At 43.8% G+C, this 16,814-nt stretch overlaps 1 protein-coding gene and 1 pseudogene across 1 annotated transcript; both read left to right on the top strand.

Annotated features, from left to right (window-relative positions):
• The first annotated feature begins 314 nt into the window (after window positions 1-314).
• LOC116125791 lies at window positions 315-2,440 on the top strand (annotated as a pseudogene).
• A 1,835-nt stretch (window positions 2,441-4,275) lies between these two features.
• On the top strand, window positions 4,276-6,088 carry LOC116125756 (probable zinc transporter 10). Its single transcript, XM_031411472.1, is given in 2 exon segments — window positions 4,276-4,431; window positions 5,783-6,088. Coding segments are annotated over 2 exon segments (462 nt in total).
• The last annotated feature ends 10,726 nt before the right edge of the window (window positions 6,089-16,814 follow it).

A 16,814-nucleotide genomic window follows, 5' to 3' on the forward strand; every position in this document is an offset into this window, starting at 1 on the left:
TATATATATATATACGATAGGTCATTGTCTGTATCGATTATTATAAGTCTAATTTCTATACTGTTTATAAAGATATCTCTACCATCTATTTGAAATTAACAATTACATTAGAAGTCTACACAACCTTCGTCATAGAAAATATTAAGAAAACATAATCTCACAACACCAAATTCCTATATAAGAAGATACACATCAAAAATGGATCTCCAAAACACAATCAAACTTGAATCAAAAATAAATTAATTAACACTCTAAAAATGGCCCCAGGCCCACCACACCCTCATCTCCAATAATTTTCATCTCTCTCTCCTATCCTCTCCATCTTCACTTCCCAAGCTCTTTCTCAATCAAACGATGAATGCACCACTGCCTCCTCTCCTGCAACGACAAAGCTGCAGCTTTGCCGCTCAAGATCATCGCCATCGTTACAATTTAATCACCAGCTTGATCGGCGTTTCTGCGCCGCTTTTCACTCGTTCGGTCAAAGCTCTCCACCCTGATCGGAATTTGTTCGTTGTTGTGAAGTCTTTTGCCGCCGGGATCATTCTGGCGACCGGGTTCATGCACGTGCTGCCAGACTCTTTTGACATGTTGTCGTCAAGTTGTTTGGAGGATAATCCATGGCATAAGTTTCCTTTTACGGGGTTCGTGGCGATGTTGTCTGCGATTGTGACGCTCATGGTGGACTCTTTGGCAACGAGTATTTATAGCCAGAAGTGTATTGCTGGTGGTGGTGGTGTTGTTATTCCGGAGGGTGAAAGGGACGAAGAGCTGGCTGCAGCACCTCCGAGCTTCGGACATATGCATGGCCACAGCCACCATCTCGATCAAACAAAGACAGCAGGGAGTGGTGGTTCCCAGCTGATGCGGTATCGTGTTATTGCTATGGTAATGTTTGACCTTTTTTAGTAGACATGTCAAAATAAAATATGTTAAATTATCTCTTTTGGTCAAACAAATAGTGGAATATAGAATTAAAACTTAAATACAATTTTTTATTTTTGAAAACAAATTTAGTAGAAATGAGTTAAAATGCTTTTTAAATTTGGACTGAATTTTAGTTTCTCAAAATTATTTTTAAATCACAAATCCATCAAACCTAAAAAACTATCGCAAATTTGTTTTATCATCGGTAAATAAGGATGTAGTCAATTGTTTTATTTTGTTGAATTGATTTGATTAATAGTGAAGATGACATATGTTACATTGCTTATATATTTAGGTATTAGAATTGGGAATTGTAGTACATTCAATTGTGATAGGGCTTTCTGTTGGAGCCTCAAACAATACTTGCAGCATCAAAGGTCTTATTGCAGCTCTTTGCTTCCACCAAATGTTTGAAGGAATGGGCCTCGGTGGTTGCATTCTCCAGGTATAATTTCTTTTAAAATACAAATCTTGTTTACCGACCTTAGATGACAGTTTCCTATCATCAAAAAATTGTGAAAATGAAAAATTAATCAAACTTTTCGTATTAAAAATTTTGTGGTTTACAACTAACCAATGCTCGTCAAGTCTGTCTAACAATAAAAGATAAAAATCCCAGTTGAACTTTCAAACATTTAAAAAATCATTGAACACCATCTAATTATTATTTTTTTTTTTTTTAAATGTAGACATACTTGAAAATTTTCGTGTACATAAATATATAGCCCATCTCTTGCGAAGGTCAATATATCACTAAAATACGAATCTCATTAGATAGTGTTATTAGTAACGGTTTACAAACACTAACACTAAAAAAAATATCTAAGTTTTTATGACATTGAATAACCGAAGCCCAAATTTTGAAACAAATACTTATATCAAAACCTAAGAATTTTTTTCATATATATTTATATAGGCTTTGACTATCATACAACACAGTACAAATGGAAATTATAAGTTCTACATTACGAGTTTAAAAATTTTACATTAATATCTTGATACAGCGTTGTACTATAACAAAACCCTAGTTATATATTTCTTTTTACAAATTTCCACTTTCTCTACTATGTATCAACCAGGCCGAGTACAAGCTATTCAAGAAGATGGTAATGGTGTTCTTCTTCGCCGTAACGACGCCGTTCGGCATTGCCCTAGGGATCGCATTGTCAAACACATACAAAGAGAACAGTCCAACAGCATTGATCTCAGTAGGGTTGTTGAATGCTTCATCAGCCGGGCTTCTAATCTACATGGCTCTAGTTGATCTTCTTGCTGCTGACTTCATGGGCCAAAAGTTGCAGGGAAGCATCAAGCTTCAGCTTAAATCTTATGCTGCTGTTCTTCTTGGTGCTGGTGGCATGTCCCTAATGGCAAAATGGGCTTGAGATTTTGATTGTATCATAATGTAATAAATTTTGTTTTTCTTGTGTTTTTGTCGTCGTTGTACAATACTATTAAACTTAAATCTTAATGTTGAACCTTTGCACATCGTACAATGTTGTTAAAGTTAAATCTTAACATTGAACCTTTAAATCGAATAGTTTTGTTAAACTTAAATCTTAATATATATTTATTTCCTGGTGAGTGTGTTTGTTTTAGTATTTTGGATAGTATTTTGGAATATGGAATTAGAACTTAAATACAATTTTTTTATTTTTGAAAACAAATAATGCTTTTTGAATAGTTTCAAGATAAAATACTAAAAAGTAATATTATCTTGTTATTGCCATGGTATATTTTTTTAAGTAGACAAATAGAATGAACTATGTATTAACAAGTTAGTTATACTCATACATATAGTAAGTATAGATAAGGTTAGAGTATAAAAAGAAGGAATAAAATGGTCTAATGTCGAATATAAAATACAGTTTTTTGTTTTTCAAAATAAGAGATTCAACAAATCTCATGAAAACATGTTTGACAGAAATGAATCATTTTCAAAAACTGTATTCGGATACAATCTTTAAAAATTAATATAAAATAAAAAAACCATTAAAAATCAGTTTCTTAATTCTTTATACTTTTTAATTTGAAAAAAGAATATTATATAAACACATTTAACATACAACTATAAAATTTGGACTGAATTTTACTTTCTCAATTTTTTTTTTTAAATCACAAATCCATCTAACATAAATAACTATCACAGTTTTTTATTTTATTTTATTTTTTTATCATCAATAAACAAGAATGTGATTAGAAATTATGGCACTTGTATTTAGTCAATTGTTTTGTTTTGTTGAATTGATTTGATTAGGAGTAAATGACATATTCCCACCCAAGGTTTGACGAAATCTCAAGTTGGTATCCCATGTTACATTTATTCCAGATTCTCACCCTTAAAGTGATGGAAAAACATTTGATATAACGATAAAGGGGTAAATTGGTCATTTTATATGGGCGGTGCACGTTAGCAGACCACCGCCTCTAACAGTCCTCCAGCGCACGTTAGCAGACGGCATCCCCGACGTTTTTTGCTCTTTTTCTAGCAATTCTTCCACCCAAAATCACCCTTGTCACCACCATTAGACCCCCATCCTCCCCTCTACAAAACCATACCCTTCACAACCCTTCATCACTAGTCGATCGCCGCCCACGGTAGTAGCGGCAGGGCACTGGTTTTTGTCGGTTTCCAACTGTTTTGAAAGGCGACAACCCCAACCACCACCACAATTTGACTCTTCGCATCCTCTCATACAAAACCCCTAACCTTTCTAGCCATAACAGCTCAATGTTTGCTGTCCATCACTTCACCAAAAAACGGCAGATGAACACAAACTCTCAGCTGACGAATGGCGACGAAACGGTTGCTGGGGACATAGCGGCTTTCTAGATTTGGAGATGGTGGTTGCAATGGTGGTGTCCAATTGGATTTTCGCCGCCGGAATCGATTGGAATTCGGCGAAGAACACCAAAACCCTAAGCCTAATGGCACCGGTGATTGGAGGGGCCAATGAGTCGGGAACCAGAGGGATTTTGGACAGCGGACTATAGGGAAGGTGATGGAGGTGACTCGGGGGTTAGACGTCTTCGAAAACAGCCCAGATCGGGCTGTTTTCGACGAGGGTGTGTAGTGACCGTGGGTGTTTTTGACATAATTTGAAAATAAAATGGTAAGTTTTATAATTCCACTAATTTAGGGGTTAAAACATAATTTATTAATTTAGGGTTAAGGGCATTATGGTAATTGCACTCTTTAAACCCTAAAAATTGATAACACTGTTATTTTAAGGGTGGGAATCTGGAATAAATATAACCTGGGGTACTAACTTAGTATTTCGTCAAACCTTGCGTGGGAATATGTTGTTTACTCTTTGATTAATAGTAAAGTTAAACCAAATTTGTTGGATGCAGGAATTAGAATTGGGAATTGGAGTACATTCAATTGTGATAAGGCCTTCTGTTGGAACCTTAAACAATACTTGCAGCATCAAAGGTCTTATTGCAGCTCTTTGCTTCCACCAAATGTTTGAAGGAATGGGCCTCGATGGTTGCATTCTCTAGGTATAATTTCTTTTAAAATACAAATCTTGTTTACCGACCTTAGATGATAGTTTCCTATCATCAAAAGATTGTGAAAATGAAAAATTAATCAAACTTTTTCGTATTAAAAACTATAAATTTTGTGGTTTACAGCTAACCAATACTCGTCAAGTCTGTCTAACAATAAAAGATAAAAATCCCAGTTGAACTTTCAAATATTTAAAAAATCATTGAACACCATCTAATTATTTCTTTTATTTTTTAAATGTAGACATACTTGAAAATTTTCGTGTACATAAATATATAGCCCATCTCTTGCGAAGGTCAATGTATCACTAAAATACAAATCTCATTAGATGGTGTTATTAATAACGGTTTACAAACACTGACACTAAAAAAAATATCCAAGTTTTTATGATGTTGAATAACCGAAGCCCAAATTTTGAAACAAATACTTATATCAAAACCTAAGAACTTTTTTTCATATATATTTATATAGGCTTTGACTATCATACAACACAGTACAAATGGAAATTATATGGTGTGTTTGTTTTGTTATTTTGGGAATAATATTGGGCAGTTGAATAGGGTGAGTATTACGAGGTAAAATTTACAAATTAACAAAAAAAACCCCTAGGTTTGCTAATTTAACTAAACACCCCAATATATAAAAATTTTGTAAAATGACAAAAACACTCCCCCTCACCCACAATGCCAGATTCCTGCCACCACCACCTGAATCTAGCTGAAAAATAGTGTTACGATGCAGACCAGTCAGATCTAGCCGATAGGGCGTCAATATGGCCTTTTTCGGCCAGATCCACCACAGATCTGGCCGGAAAAAGCCAGATCTACAGCCAGATTTGGTCGTCAGCAATGGCTAAAGATATGGTCATCATTGTTGGTCAACGATGGCCATGATTTGGCCGTCGTTGACTGTCAACGACGGCCATTTCTTTGGCCACCATTTGGCCTTTTCCGGCCAGATCTACTGTGGATCTGACTGGAAAAGGCCATATCATCAAACTATTTGTTGTTTCTATGCTGTTGTGATAGATTTCGGCAACCTTTGGCAACTATGGGTGGGTGGGGGTGTTTTTATTAATTTTTAAACTTTTTTTGTTAGGGTGTTTAATTAAATTAATAAACTTAAGGGGTCTAAAAGTAATTAAAAAATAGAATAGTATTTCCCAAATATTTAAACAAACAAGTGTTTTGGGAATAGGATAGGGAATAGGGTATGAAATAATAAAACAAACGGACCCATAAGTTTTACTTTACGAGTTTACAAATTTTACATTGTACTATAGCAAAAGCCTAGTTATATATTTCTTCTTACAAATTTCCACTTTCTCTACTATGTATCAACCAGGCTGAGTACAAGCTATCCAAGAAGATGGTAATGGTGTTCTTCTTCTCTGTAACGACGCTGTTTGGCATTGCCCTAGGGATTGCATTGTCAAACACATACAAAGAGAACAGTCCAACGGCATTGATCTCAGTAGGGTTGTTGAATGCTTCATCAGCCGGGCTTCTAATCTACATCGCTCTAGTTGATCTTCTTGCTGCTGACTTCATGGGCCAAAAGTTGCAGGGAAGCATTAAGCTTCAGCTTAAATCTTATGCTGCTGTTCTTCTTGGTGCTGGTGGCATGTCCCTCATGGCAAAATGGGCTTGAGATTTTGATTGTCATAAATATTCGATGTATCATAATGTAATAAATTTTGTTTTGCTTGTGTTTTTGTCGTCGTACAATACTATTAAACTTAAATCTTGTAGATGTAAAAATCTACTTGTATGGAAGGGGGGGTCTGATCAAGTGAGGTTGAGGCTACTAGCGATCTGCTGCACCTGCACACGTAGAGAAATAAGTGCGTGAAGAGAACGAAAAACACCAGGGTGGTGTTTGCTATAGGCACTGTGACGCTCAAGTCAGCAAGGCTGAAAGAGGCTAATTTAGTGAGGGCTAAGGAGTAGAAAGGTTACCGGAAGTCTAGTCGGGGACTGTGACTACGGCAGTGATGTATAGCTCTCAAGTAGGAGCTTCGGGTGAGAAGATGTAATGTAATCTGTCTTCTGAGAGTGCTAGTCACTGCTTATATAGTGACTGTCTAGTCTCCCAATCCTGGTAGGAGTAGGAGTCCTAGTGTGACTCTGATATGAACCCTAGAGGAGTTAGGGCGGTGGTGAGCTGTCTTACCAGTGTTTGAATAGGAAGGTGATCTCGAACAGGAAAGTAACTTCGAGTAGGAAAGTAATCTGAACAGGAAAGTGACCTCGAATAGGAGGTTGATTTGGAATAAGAAAGTGATCTGTGGGGGCCGTGGGCTCTGAACTCGCTCATAGGTCCAGGAAGTGAGCTGGGATTGGGAGGCTTGTGCCTAGATGATTTTGGCCGGCTGTATCTTGAATCAAATGGGCCTGCACCGGGATTGGATTTGGGCTCTTCCACACAATCAAGCCTATTTTCCTATTTGGGCCAAGGGCGATTTTTGGCCTTAACGGTTTGCCCCCCACTCTCTGAGTTAAGAATTTTTTAAGTCAGAGAGTAGGAAGCGAATGAGGCATGCTCGGTCTCCCTTCCTAGATGACCGATCGTCGGTGTAACTAAAGAGTTTAAGGTAGCTGGTTTGTAGTCCTGCGTCGTTTTACCGAGCCGAAGTATGCCATCATCCTAAGAGGGTGTGCTCAATCGGCGTGAAGGGCCGAAGGGATTGAGAACGATTTCTGGGACTCATGTGCTCGTTTGGTGTGTCTTGTCGACTGGAGGAGTGAGTTAGCATCCCATGGTGGGGGTGTCCGCTCGGTATGCCGAATTGAGTAATGTAGAGATAGTATCGGGCTGAAGGCTCATTCGGTCGGGGAGCTCAGGTGGTCGAGTGGGTGAGATGCGAGAGCTTCGACCTTTGGTTGTCCATTCGTCCACTATGGATGACCAAAAGAGCGAGGCATCCTGGTTTGATCGTCTGGAGAGTGAGCGCGAGCTAGGCTATTCCAAGCTGATCGACCAGTCGGGAGGACCTCCTGGGCTTGTGAAGCCTGGGAGCATGTCGGGTCCAGTTCGGAAGTCACGAGCTGAGTCAGTTGGGAGGACAGGATGGCTGAGCCGTAGCTTTCGTACTGTGCTACGGTTTCCTAGGTACCCTGGATCGCTGCCACGTGTACGATAGCGATTGACCCGTCATTTTGAGAGCGGGAAAATGAAAAGATGCCCTGATCATTGACCAATTGCAAGCTGCCACATGTCTACTTTTTTCTTATAAAATTTGAGGAACGGATTGTTCATCTTCCATTTGCATTTTCCTTCTATTTTCCTAAAAATAATTTCTTTCCTTTTCCTTCCTTCCTTTTCGTTCCAGTTTCTTGAGCGAAAGAGGTTTCTCTTTCTGCAGTCTTTTGAGGTAAACATTCTTCTCTTTGGGCTGATTTTCTGCTTTATTTTGGTTGTTTGCTAAATTTTTGGAAGATAGGATGAAGTTTTTGAAGTTTTGAGTAGGTTTTGGTTGGGTTTTGAAGTGTTTTAGAATAAGGTTTCTTAGAATAGGCATAGATTTGGGTTTTCCGGTGGATTTCCAACAAGTTGCCAGCAGTTTTGGTATTTTCAGGTTTTTGGACGGCACAGGGGAGATGCCGGGTTACGTAACACTTTGGCTCGATTGGTCTATCCGACAAATCGAGTGACGGGCTGACAGTTGTAATCTAAGTGGTCTAGGTCGGTCGTCTGTCCCATCCGACCGAGTAGGAAAGATATCGTATGATTGATTCAGTCGAACAGGGCTCGGTTGGTCTGAATGATCGAATAGTAGGATAACCTGAGGGTTTAGTAGGACAGGTAGGTCGTTCGGTCCATCCGACCAAGTGGCGAGTTGATTGTGGGAAGGGTCGACTTGGACAAGGGATCAGTAACCTAGGTCAAGTAGGTGGTACGGTGAGTGTTTGGATTGGCGAGTCGGTGACCAAGGACGGGTTGATTCAGGGGTAAGCCTAAAGATAGGTCGATTGCTTGGGGTGAGCGAGAAAAAGCTTTGCTGAATCTGGGACACAGTCGGTCGGTAGAGAAGGTCAAGCAAAGTTTAGGAGTTGACAATTTTGTCGATGACAGGTTGACCGGTTCTGAAGGACGAGTAATTACTGGGTGTTGTAGACTTACTCGGTCGGTAGGTCGGGGCGAGTGGTCGCTTGATACTTTAGGTTTTAGAGTTTTGGAACTGGGATCGAGTCAGTCGGGTCGGACGAGTAGGTCGATATGTCCGACTCTAAGTCGGCTAGTTATAGCAGGGTTGTGGCAGATACTGGTGACAAGTACGAATGTGCCCCTACCATAGTGATGATGCCCGAGGGGGGCGTTCCGATGGGAGTACCGACTGGAGTTAGTGTAGCTGCCCCAGGGACGAGTGCTGCCGGCCCGAGCGGTTTGGGCAGGCATGGGGAAGTGGGGAAGACTCTGGAGTGGCTGGCAGTCCGTCTTCATCTAGTAGTGGCTCTGAGGAAGAGCCGAGCCAACAAGGCAGTGGGATCTTGACCAAGGATTATCCTCCCGTGCTTAAAGACAGCGATGTTTGGCGCATCCAGACTTTGTATCACATTCCGACTTTGATTGAGATTTGGGCACCACGGTCGTACGAGCGGGTCGACTGGGAGGCACAAGGCTGGGTTAATGTTTACGAGAAGTGGTTTCACGATGGGTTGAGGTTGCATGTTCCTCACCTCGTCTGGGAGGTGTTGAACCACTTCATGATTGCCCCATCTTAGCTCATGTCGAATGGTTGGAGGTTGCTTATGGCCTTGAAGGACCTCTGTATCTGCACCAGGTGATGTTTGGGCTACACGAGTTGTTGTACTCATACTTTCTGAAGGAGAATGATAAAGAGAAAGGCAGATATCTGATTAACCTGAGGCATGACCGGTCTCACTTGGTGACCGACCTGCGGTCCAGCGACAAGAACTAGAAGGACCGATACTTCTTTGTGAAGGGTCAAACTGTTTTTGGGGAGAGAGGACAGGGCGACATCCCGAGCAGTTGGCGAGCTACTAGTGAGAACTTTGTTGTTTTTTGCACTTTGATTACTAAATCTTGATTGTGTTTTTTTGCTTGCAGAACTTGAGTACAATTAGGCTAGGCAGAGCGGAGACGGCATGGATGCAGTGACCCAGCGAGTGCTAGCCATTCCAAAGGTGCAGAGGGATTGGCAGGTAGTATTGGCAGAGTCCAACTTCAGGACCAGCCATCTTTAGGCCGGAGTAGAGGCGATTCAGCGAGGTATTCCCTTTCCTTCGTTGAAGCAGACTTGGGACGTGCTTCTAGCTCGGTACTGCAATCATATCATTTTTGGTGAGTCAAGGCTGAACCCACTAACCGTTGGAGAGTTTGTGCTTGCAGAGACACTAATAAAGAAGTTGTCTGTCCCTAGTGTAAGTGAGTCCATCATCCGGCATCGAGAGAAGAGGAGGAGGGAATCCTCGACCAGGGAGGATAGGAGAGTGGAGGATGTGTTGGAGACACTGCCGAGTTAGCAGCCCGCGGCCGGAGCTGGAGCGTCCTAAACGGTGGTCATGGATGAGGAGGCCGAGACAATTACTTTCAAGATTTTGGCTACCGCATCGACCTATTCTGACGCGACTTCCATGAGTAAGCTGCCGACTCGTTCTTATTCCCAAAAGATGAGGCGCATTTAAACCAGATGGGCGCAGTTGCCGCTGCTGACTGGGGGGTATCCCACGCCTTTCAGGTATGGCAGGACTTTTGTTTCATTTTGCTTCTAACTTTGGTATTGATGACGGTGTATTATTGTGCAGGCCTTCACAAGCAGTCTTCATCTGAGGAAGTCTGTGGTGGCGCAGGAGAAGAGGATACAAGATGTGTCCAAGGCGAATACTAACTTGCGCCAGAGAGAGGCAGCAGCCCAAAAGGCTGAGCAAGAGAGTTAGCAACATCTGAGGGATTACGAGCAGCGGCTGCAGGATTACGAGCAGCGGCTGTAGGATTACGAGCGTGAGTTGGAGAGAGTAAGGGGTGAGTTGGCCGAGAGGACCGCAGAGGTCGAGTCTCTCAGGGAGCAATGCCTTTCCATTGCAGATGATACTATTATCAAGGCCCGGGGAGAACTCATGCTTGAATTCAAGGAAAGGAAGACCTCTCACTGGGATCCGGACGAAGACATCCAGCTAATGCGAGAGTTGCTGGAAGAGGGAGACGGTCATCCGGGGGGATAGGTCGAGGAGTAGATGCTTGACGTTGCTGGTCTGCCAGGGCCGTCGAGTGAAGGGGATACGAGCGACCAGGCTGCGGGGACGGGTGGTGCAGACAGGGCGACCGAATCGGAGATGGAGGAGACGACTCGTACTGAAGATACTTAGCTTAGCTTTTTTTGTTTATGTATTTTAGGGCCTGTGATGCCCTTTTCATTGGCGTGTGTGCCCCCTCTTTTATGTTTTTCGTACTCTGAACTGAGCCGTTTGAGGCTATATGTATTACACTTGACTGTTTTAACTTTTGATCCTTTCTTCATGGATGAATGAGTTTTTGATTGCTTCTCTACTTGTTGATGTTTTATGTAGTTTTTGTGGTTTTAGTGCGGCCTAATGACTAAGGCATGTAGGCCTTTTGTTGGGCTCTGTTGGTTATATTTCCTGATCGAGGGTATATGAATATAAAGCTCGGTCTGGCCGACCGAGTATGTGGCTTCGTGGATTGAGCGGGGTCGACCCAACGGTATGGGTTTTTAGATTGGGTAGGACTGATCCAAAAGTATAACTTCGTGGATCAAGGTCTATCTGAGCGCGTGATTTCGTGAATCGAGTAGGGTCGATTCGAAGGTGTTTTCGTGAACCAAGCAGGGTCGATTCGAAGGTGTTATCATGAATCGAGCAGGGTCAATTCGAAGGTGTTATCGTGAACCGAGCAGGGTCAATTCAAAGGTGTTATCGTGAATCATGTGGGGTTGATTCTAAAGTGGTTTCGTGAACCGAGCAGGGTCAATTTGAAGGTGTTTGTAGTGAATCGAGCAGGGTCGATTCGAAGGTGTTTTCGTGAACCGAGCAAGGTCGATTCGAAGGTGTGACAAACCATTGATCGAACAAAGTCGATACGAAGATGGCAAAATTTTCTGAATAATACTTCATTAATACTTAGCCATGAGGCCGACTATTTGTGAGGAGGTGGATAGGCCCACTCATCCTTTTTAAATGAAAACAAGGGAAAACAGAGAAACCAAAAAGAAACAAGTTCACCTAGAAGTAATAGCGTTTGAGGTGAACGACATTCCAGGTGTTGCTGATGTCTTTGCCCTCGGGGGTTTGGAGTTTATAAGCGCCCTTCCCTGCTTCTTTGGTAATCTTGTATGGACCTACCCAGGTGGGGCCGAGTTTGCCAGAGTTGATCTCCTTGGTGTTTTGGAAGACCTTGCGGAGGACCCAGTCACCTATCTTGAAAGTTCGGATCCTCACGTTGCGATTGTAGTGTCAGGCGACCTGTTGCTGATAGACTGCGTTGCGGATGCTTGCCCATTCACATAGCTCGTCGAGGGTGTCCAAGTTCTGGAAAAGGTTCTGGTTATTCTTTTCTTCCTCTGACCATTGGAGCCTGGTGGACGAGACTAATACTTCAGCTGGGATAACTGCTTCAGAACCGTATGTGAGGGAGAAGGGGGTCTCGCCTGTTGACGAGCGAGTTGTGGTTCGATATGACCATAGGACTCCCGGTAGTTCATCTGCCCATGCGCCCTTCGCTTTCTGTAATCACTTCTTTAAAGTCTGAATGATGGTCTTGTTGGACGAATCGGCCTAGCCGTTAGACTGGGGGTTGCGGCGGGTTGAGAAGCTCAGTTTTATTCCCCACATGTCACAGAAATCCCTGAAACCTGAACTGATGAACTGGGATCCATTGTCGGTGACGATTTCTTTCGGTATCCGAACCTGCAGATGACATTCTTCCACGTGAAAGCTTTTACCTCTCGGTCTCTGACTTGAGCAAAGGCTTCAGCTTCGATCCATTTAGTAAAGTAGTCTGTCACAGCTAACATGAAGACTCGTTACCTGAGTGCAGTAGGTAGTTTTCCCACTATGTCTATTCCCCACTTCATAAAGGGCTAGGGTGTGAGGATGGAATGGAGTCGCTCCGGTGGGAGGTGTGAGATATGAGCAAACCTCTGACAACTATCACACTTCTTCACATAAGCGGCCGAATCGGTGCGCATTCGGCCAGTAATACCTAGCAGTGATCACCCGATGTGCGAGGCTGCGTCCCCCAGCATGGTTTCCACATTCGCCTTCATGTAATTCAGCGAGTACACGTTAGGCCTCTTCTGGGCTTGTACACTTGAGATAAGGACCTGAGAATGATTTTCTTAGGAGTTGGCCCTCATATATGGTGAATCTGGCAGCTCTTGCCTTCAGTCAACGTGCTTCGTTCTTGTCAGCTGGGAGTTCATTGTGTTCCATGTATCTCACTATCGGTGTCATCCAGCAGTCGGCTAGTTCAACACCCATGGCTTCCCCAGGCGACTTGTTTGGTGGTTGCTCCTTCTAGTTGGCCGGCCACTGCATGAATAATAGAGGGATGGATGACTGGGAAGAACATTTGAGCGCTAAGCCAAGGTTGGCAAGGGCGTCAGCGTGAGAGTTCTTCGCTCTGGGGACTTGGACAATAGAGAACTCCTCGAATTGGGCCTGCAGCTCTTTGACCATGTTCAAGTAGGATGTCATCTTCAAGTCATGTGCTTGATATGTGCCTTGCAGTTGATTGACCACGAGTTGGGAATCGGACTTTAATTTCAGTCTCTTTGCTCCAATTTCTTTAGCTAAGGAAAGTCCAGCGATGAGGGCCTCGTATTCGGCTTCGTTGTTCATGCACTTGAACCCGCACCATATTGCTCATTGGTTGATGTTTCCCTCTGGCACAATCAATACTAAACCAAGTCCGCTTCCATTCACGTTACTCGAGCCATCCACTAAAAGAGTCCATTTGGAGGGTGGTCAGCCGTTCATGCATAACAGCTCTTTTTCTGCATGGGTGGTGCTACTCGGGGTGAAGTCAACAATGAAGTCTGCTAGTGCTTGGGACTTGATGGCGGTGCGAGGTTGGTATGATATGTCGAACTCTCTGAGCTCTACTGTCCATTGCATGAGTTGGCCTGATAGCTCTGGTTTGTGCAGTATTTTCTTGAGTGGGAAGGAGGTGAGTACAACTATGGAGTGACACTAAAAGTACAACTTGAGCTTCCTAGATGCATGGATGAGGGCGAGAGCCAGTTTCTCCAACTGACTGTATCGTGTTTCGGCGTCGAGGAGTGACTTGCTAACATAATAGACCGGTAGCTGCTTCGTCTCTTCTTCCCAAACTAGCACTGTTAAGATTGCTGTCTCTAAGACCGTCAGATAAGAGTAAAGCTTCTCCCCGTCCACAAGCTTGGAAAGGAGCGGAGGAGAGGTCAGGTATCTTTTCAACTGTTTTAGGGCTTCCTCGCAGGAGGTGGTCCACTCGAACTTCTTGGATTTCTTGAGGGCATGAAAGAAGAGATGGCACTTATCGGCAGATCTGGAGATGAAGCGGCTCAAGGCAGCTACCCGTCCTGCTAGGCAATGGACGTCTTTGATGCAAGCTGGAGATGGTATGCTGAGGATTGCTCTGATCTGGTCAGGGTTGGTTTCTATCCCTCGCTGAGTCACCATGTATCCCAAGAACTTACCTGATGAGACACTGAATGAGCATTTGGCTAGGTTCAGCTTCATATTATACTTTCTGAGGACGGCGAACGTCTGGCTGAGGTGGTCAATATGTTGTTCGGCCATCAAGGACTTGACGAGCATGTCATCTATGTAAACTTCCATAGTGTCCCCGAGGTGCTCGGCAAACATCTTGTTGACTAGCCGCTGGTAGGTGGCCCCGGCGTTCTTGAGACCGAATGGCATCACCTTGTAGCAATAGGTTCCCTTTTCTGTGATGAAAGCTATCTTCTCTTGGTCGTCCGGGTGCATCAAGATCTAGTTATACCCTGAGAAGGCGTCCATGAAACTAAGGAGCTCGTGGCCTGCGGTCGCATCAACCATCATGTCAATATGCGAGAGTGGGAAGGAGTCTTTGGGGTAGGCTTTGTTCAAGTCCGTGAAGTCGATGCATACTCTCCATTTCCCATTCTTCTTCTTTACCACCACGACGTTTGCCAACCTTTAGGGGTAGTGGACTTCTCTGATCATTCCATTGCTCAAGAGCTTTTCTATCTCTTCATTGATGATCCGATTACGCTCTGGTGCAAATTTCCTTCTCCTCTGCTTCACTAGTGGGTGATCCAGATCTACCTTGAGTTGGTGGACCATTGTCTCTGGACTGACTCCGGTCATGTCGGCGTGGGACCAGGCGAAACAGTCTTGGTTCTGCCTGAGAAATTCTATCAGCTTCTCTCTTGTATCGGGCTTGAGGCGGGAACCTATGTGGGTCTTTCTCTCGGGGTCGTCCAGATGTATCTGCACTTCATCCAACTCCTCCATAAATGGTTGGTCCGGCTCTGTCGGAAGGGTTGGATGGGACTGTAATTGCTATGAAGTGTTACCTTTACCCTTGAAGGCATTCTTGTAACAGTCTCTGGAAGCTTTAGGGCCGCCCTTGATCTCTCATACTCCCCATTTGGTAGGAAACCTGATCGTCTGATGGAAAGTTGATAGGATCGCTCACATGTCATGGATCCAAAGTCGGCCCAAGATGACATTGTACGGTGAAGGGCAGTCGATCACCATGAAGACGATCTATTTGTTCACTCCGCTAGCGCAAATAGGGAGGATGATCTCTCCGATGGTGTACTTCTGCTCTGAACTAAAACCAACCAGCAGTGTCGGCAGTATGTTGATGTTTGCTTCTTTTAGACCCGTAGCCTTCACTACTTCAAGGAATAGGATGTTTGCTGAGGAGCCTCCATCTATGAATACCCTCTTCACTAAGATGTTGGCGATCTGCAGGGAGACGACTAGAGCATCGTGATGAGGAGCGGCCAAGGTGACTGGCTGATCATCTTCAAACTAAATTACCTGATGGGTATGGGATCTTGAAACTAGATGGATGGACTGGACTTGATGGTGGCGGTTGGCTCTAGCATATCGCTTGGCTGACGAGTAACTGACCCCGCTGATCTCTGATCCCCCGGAGATGAGCGAACAGAGTCCTTTCGGTATGGGTTCCCGCTGAGGTGGTGATGTTTCTTTAGAGGTTCACTGGCTAATGGTGTTCTTCCCCTTATCTGTCAGTAGAACTCGGAGATGTCCCCTCTTCAGAAGTGCAGCGACCTCTAGCCGCAAGGCGATGCAGTCTGCGATATTGTGCCCATGATTGCCGTGAAACTCGCACCACTTGGTGGTATCTCTCCTTGCCTCGGGGTTGAGCTTATCTGGCCACTTAACAGTGGATCCCATTCATTTTATTATTACGACGACTTGGGTCGGTTTGATATTGAGGTTATACTCTGGTATTTTATACCGGTTCAATTTCAACTGTCTGTTGTCCGTTCTCGTTGGTTGGCGATCATACGGCTTCCTAACTCTACTCGTATTACGCGTTGGGGGTTGGTAGCGGTGTTCCACCGATCTGTACTCTGGCTTCCTGTCATTTCGTCTCACGTCGTATCTAGCGTGAGTTGCTCGGTTTATCTTATCTTCCTTCTATCTTATCTGAATCACTGCTCGAGCCAGAGCATCCTCCATCGTGGTGCAACCCAGCTTTGTAAGTTCTTTGTAAAGTTCTCCGTCCAGGAGGAGGCCTTTCACGAAGGCGTCCACAGTTGTCTCAGGGTTGCACGAAGGGATGGAGATCTTCTCTTTGTTGAACCTGCTGACATACTCTCTCAATGGCTCTCTCTTTCTCTGGTATACTCTGTATAGGTCGGCCGACAGCTTCTCAAGCTTTTTGCTGCTAGCGAACTACTCTACAAAGGTGTCAGTAAGTTAGGCAAATAAGTCGATGGATCTGTTCGAAAGATTCGTGTACCATTGGAGTGTTGGACCAGACAAGCTTGAACCAAAACTCTTGCATATGCAGACTTCCCTTAGCGATCGGGATATTAAGACGATGAACATCCGCTGCTTCTACGAGGCTATGTGATCATTTGGGTCGGTCGTGTCATTATAGGGTTTCATGCTAGGGATAGTAAACTTCTGGGGCATGTTGGCGAGGGCGATCTCCTCCACAAAGGGTGAATCCGCGTAACAGTAATGTCTGCTCTTCCTAGTTGGGACCGGCATTCCTAGGATGCGTCTCATCACTGCTTCTACATCAGCCAACCTCTTTGCCAGTACCTATTCCATAGGGGAGGGGGATACCACTAGGTCATCCCGTGTGGCTGGATCAGCCATCCTATTCGTCCTCAGCATATTCTGTTGGCTCATGCTGCGCGGTGTAGTCTGGTGGATTATTCCTTCGT

Source organism: Pistacia vera, unplaced genomic scaffold, assembly GCF_008641045.1.
Source record: "Pistacia vera cultivar Batoury unplaced genomic scaffold, PisVer_v2 Contig171, whole genome shotgun sequence".
NCBI lineage: Eukaryota > Viridiplantae > Streptophyta > Magnoliopsida > Sapindales > Anacardiaceae > Pistacia > Pistacia vera.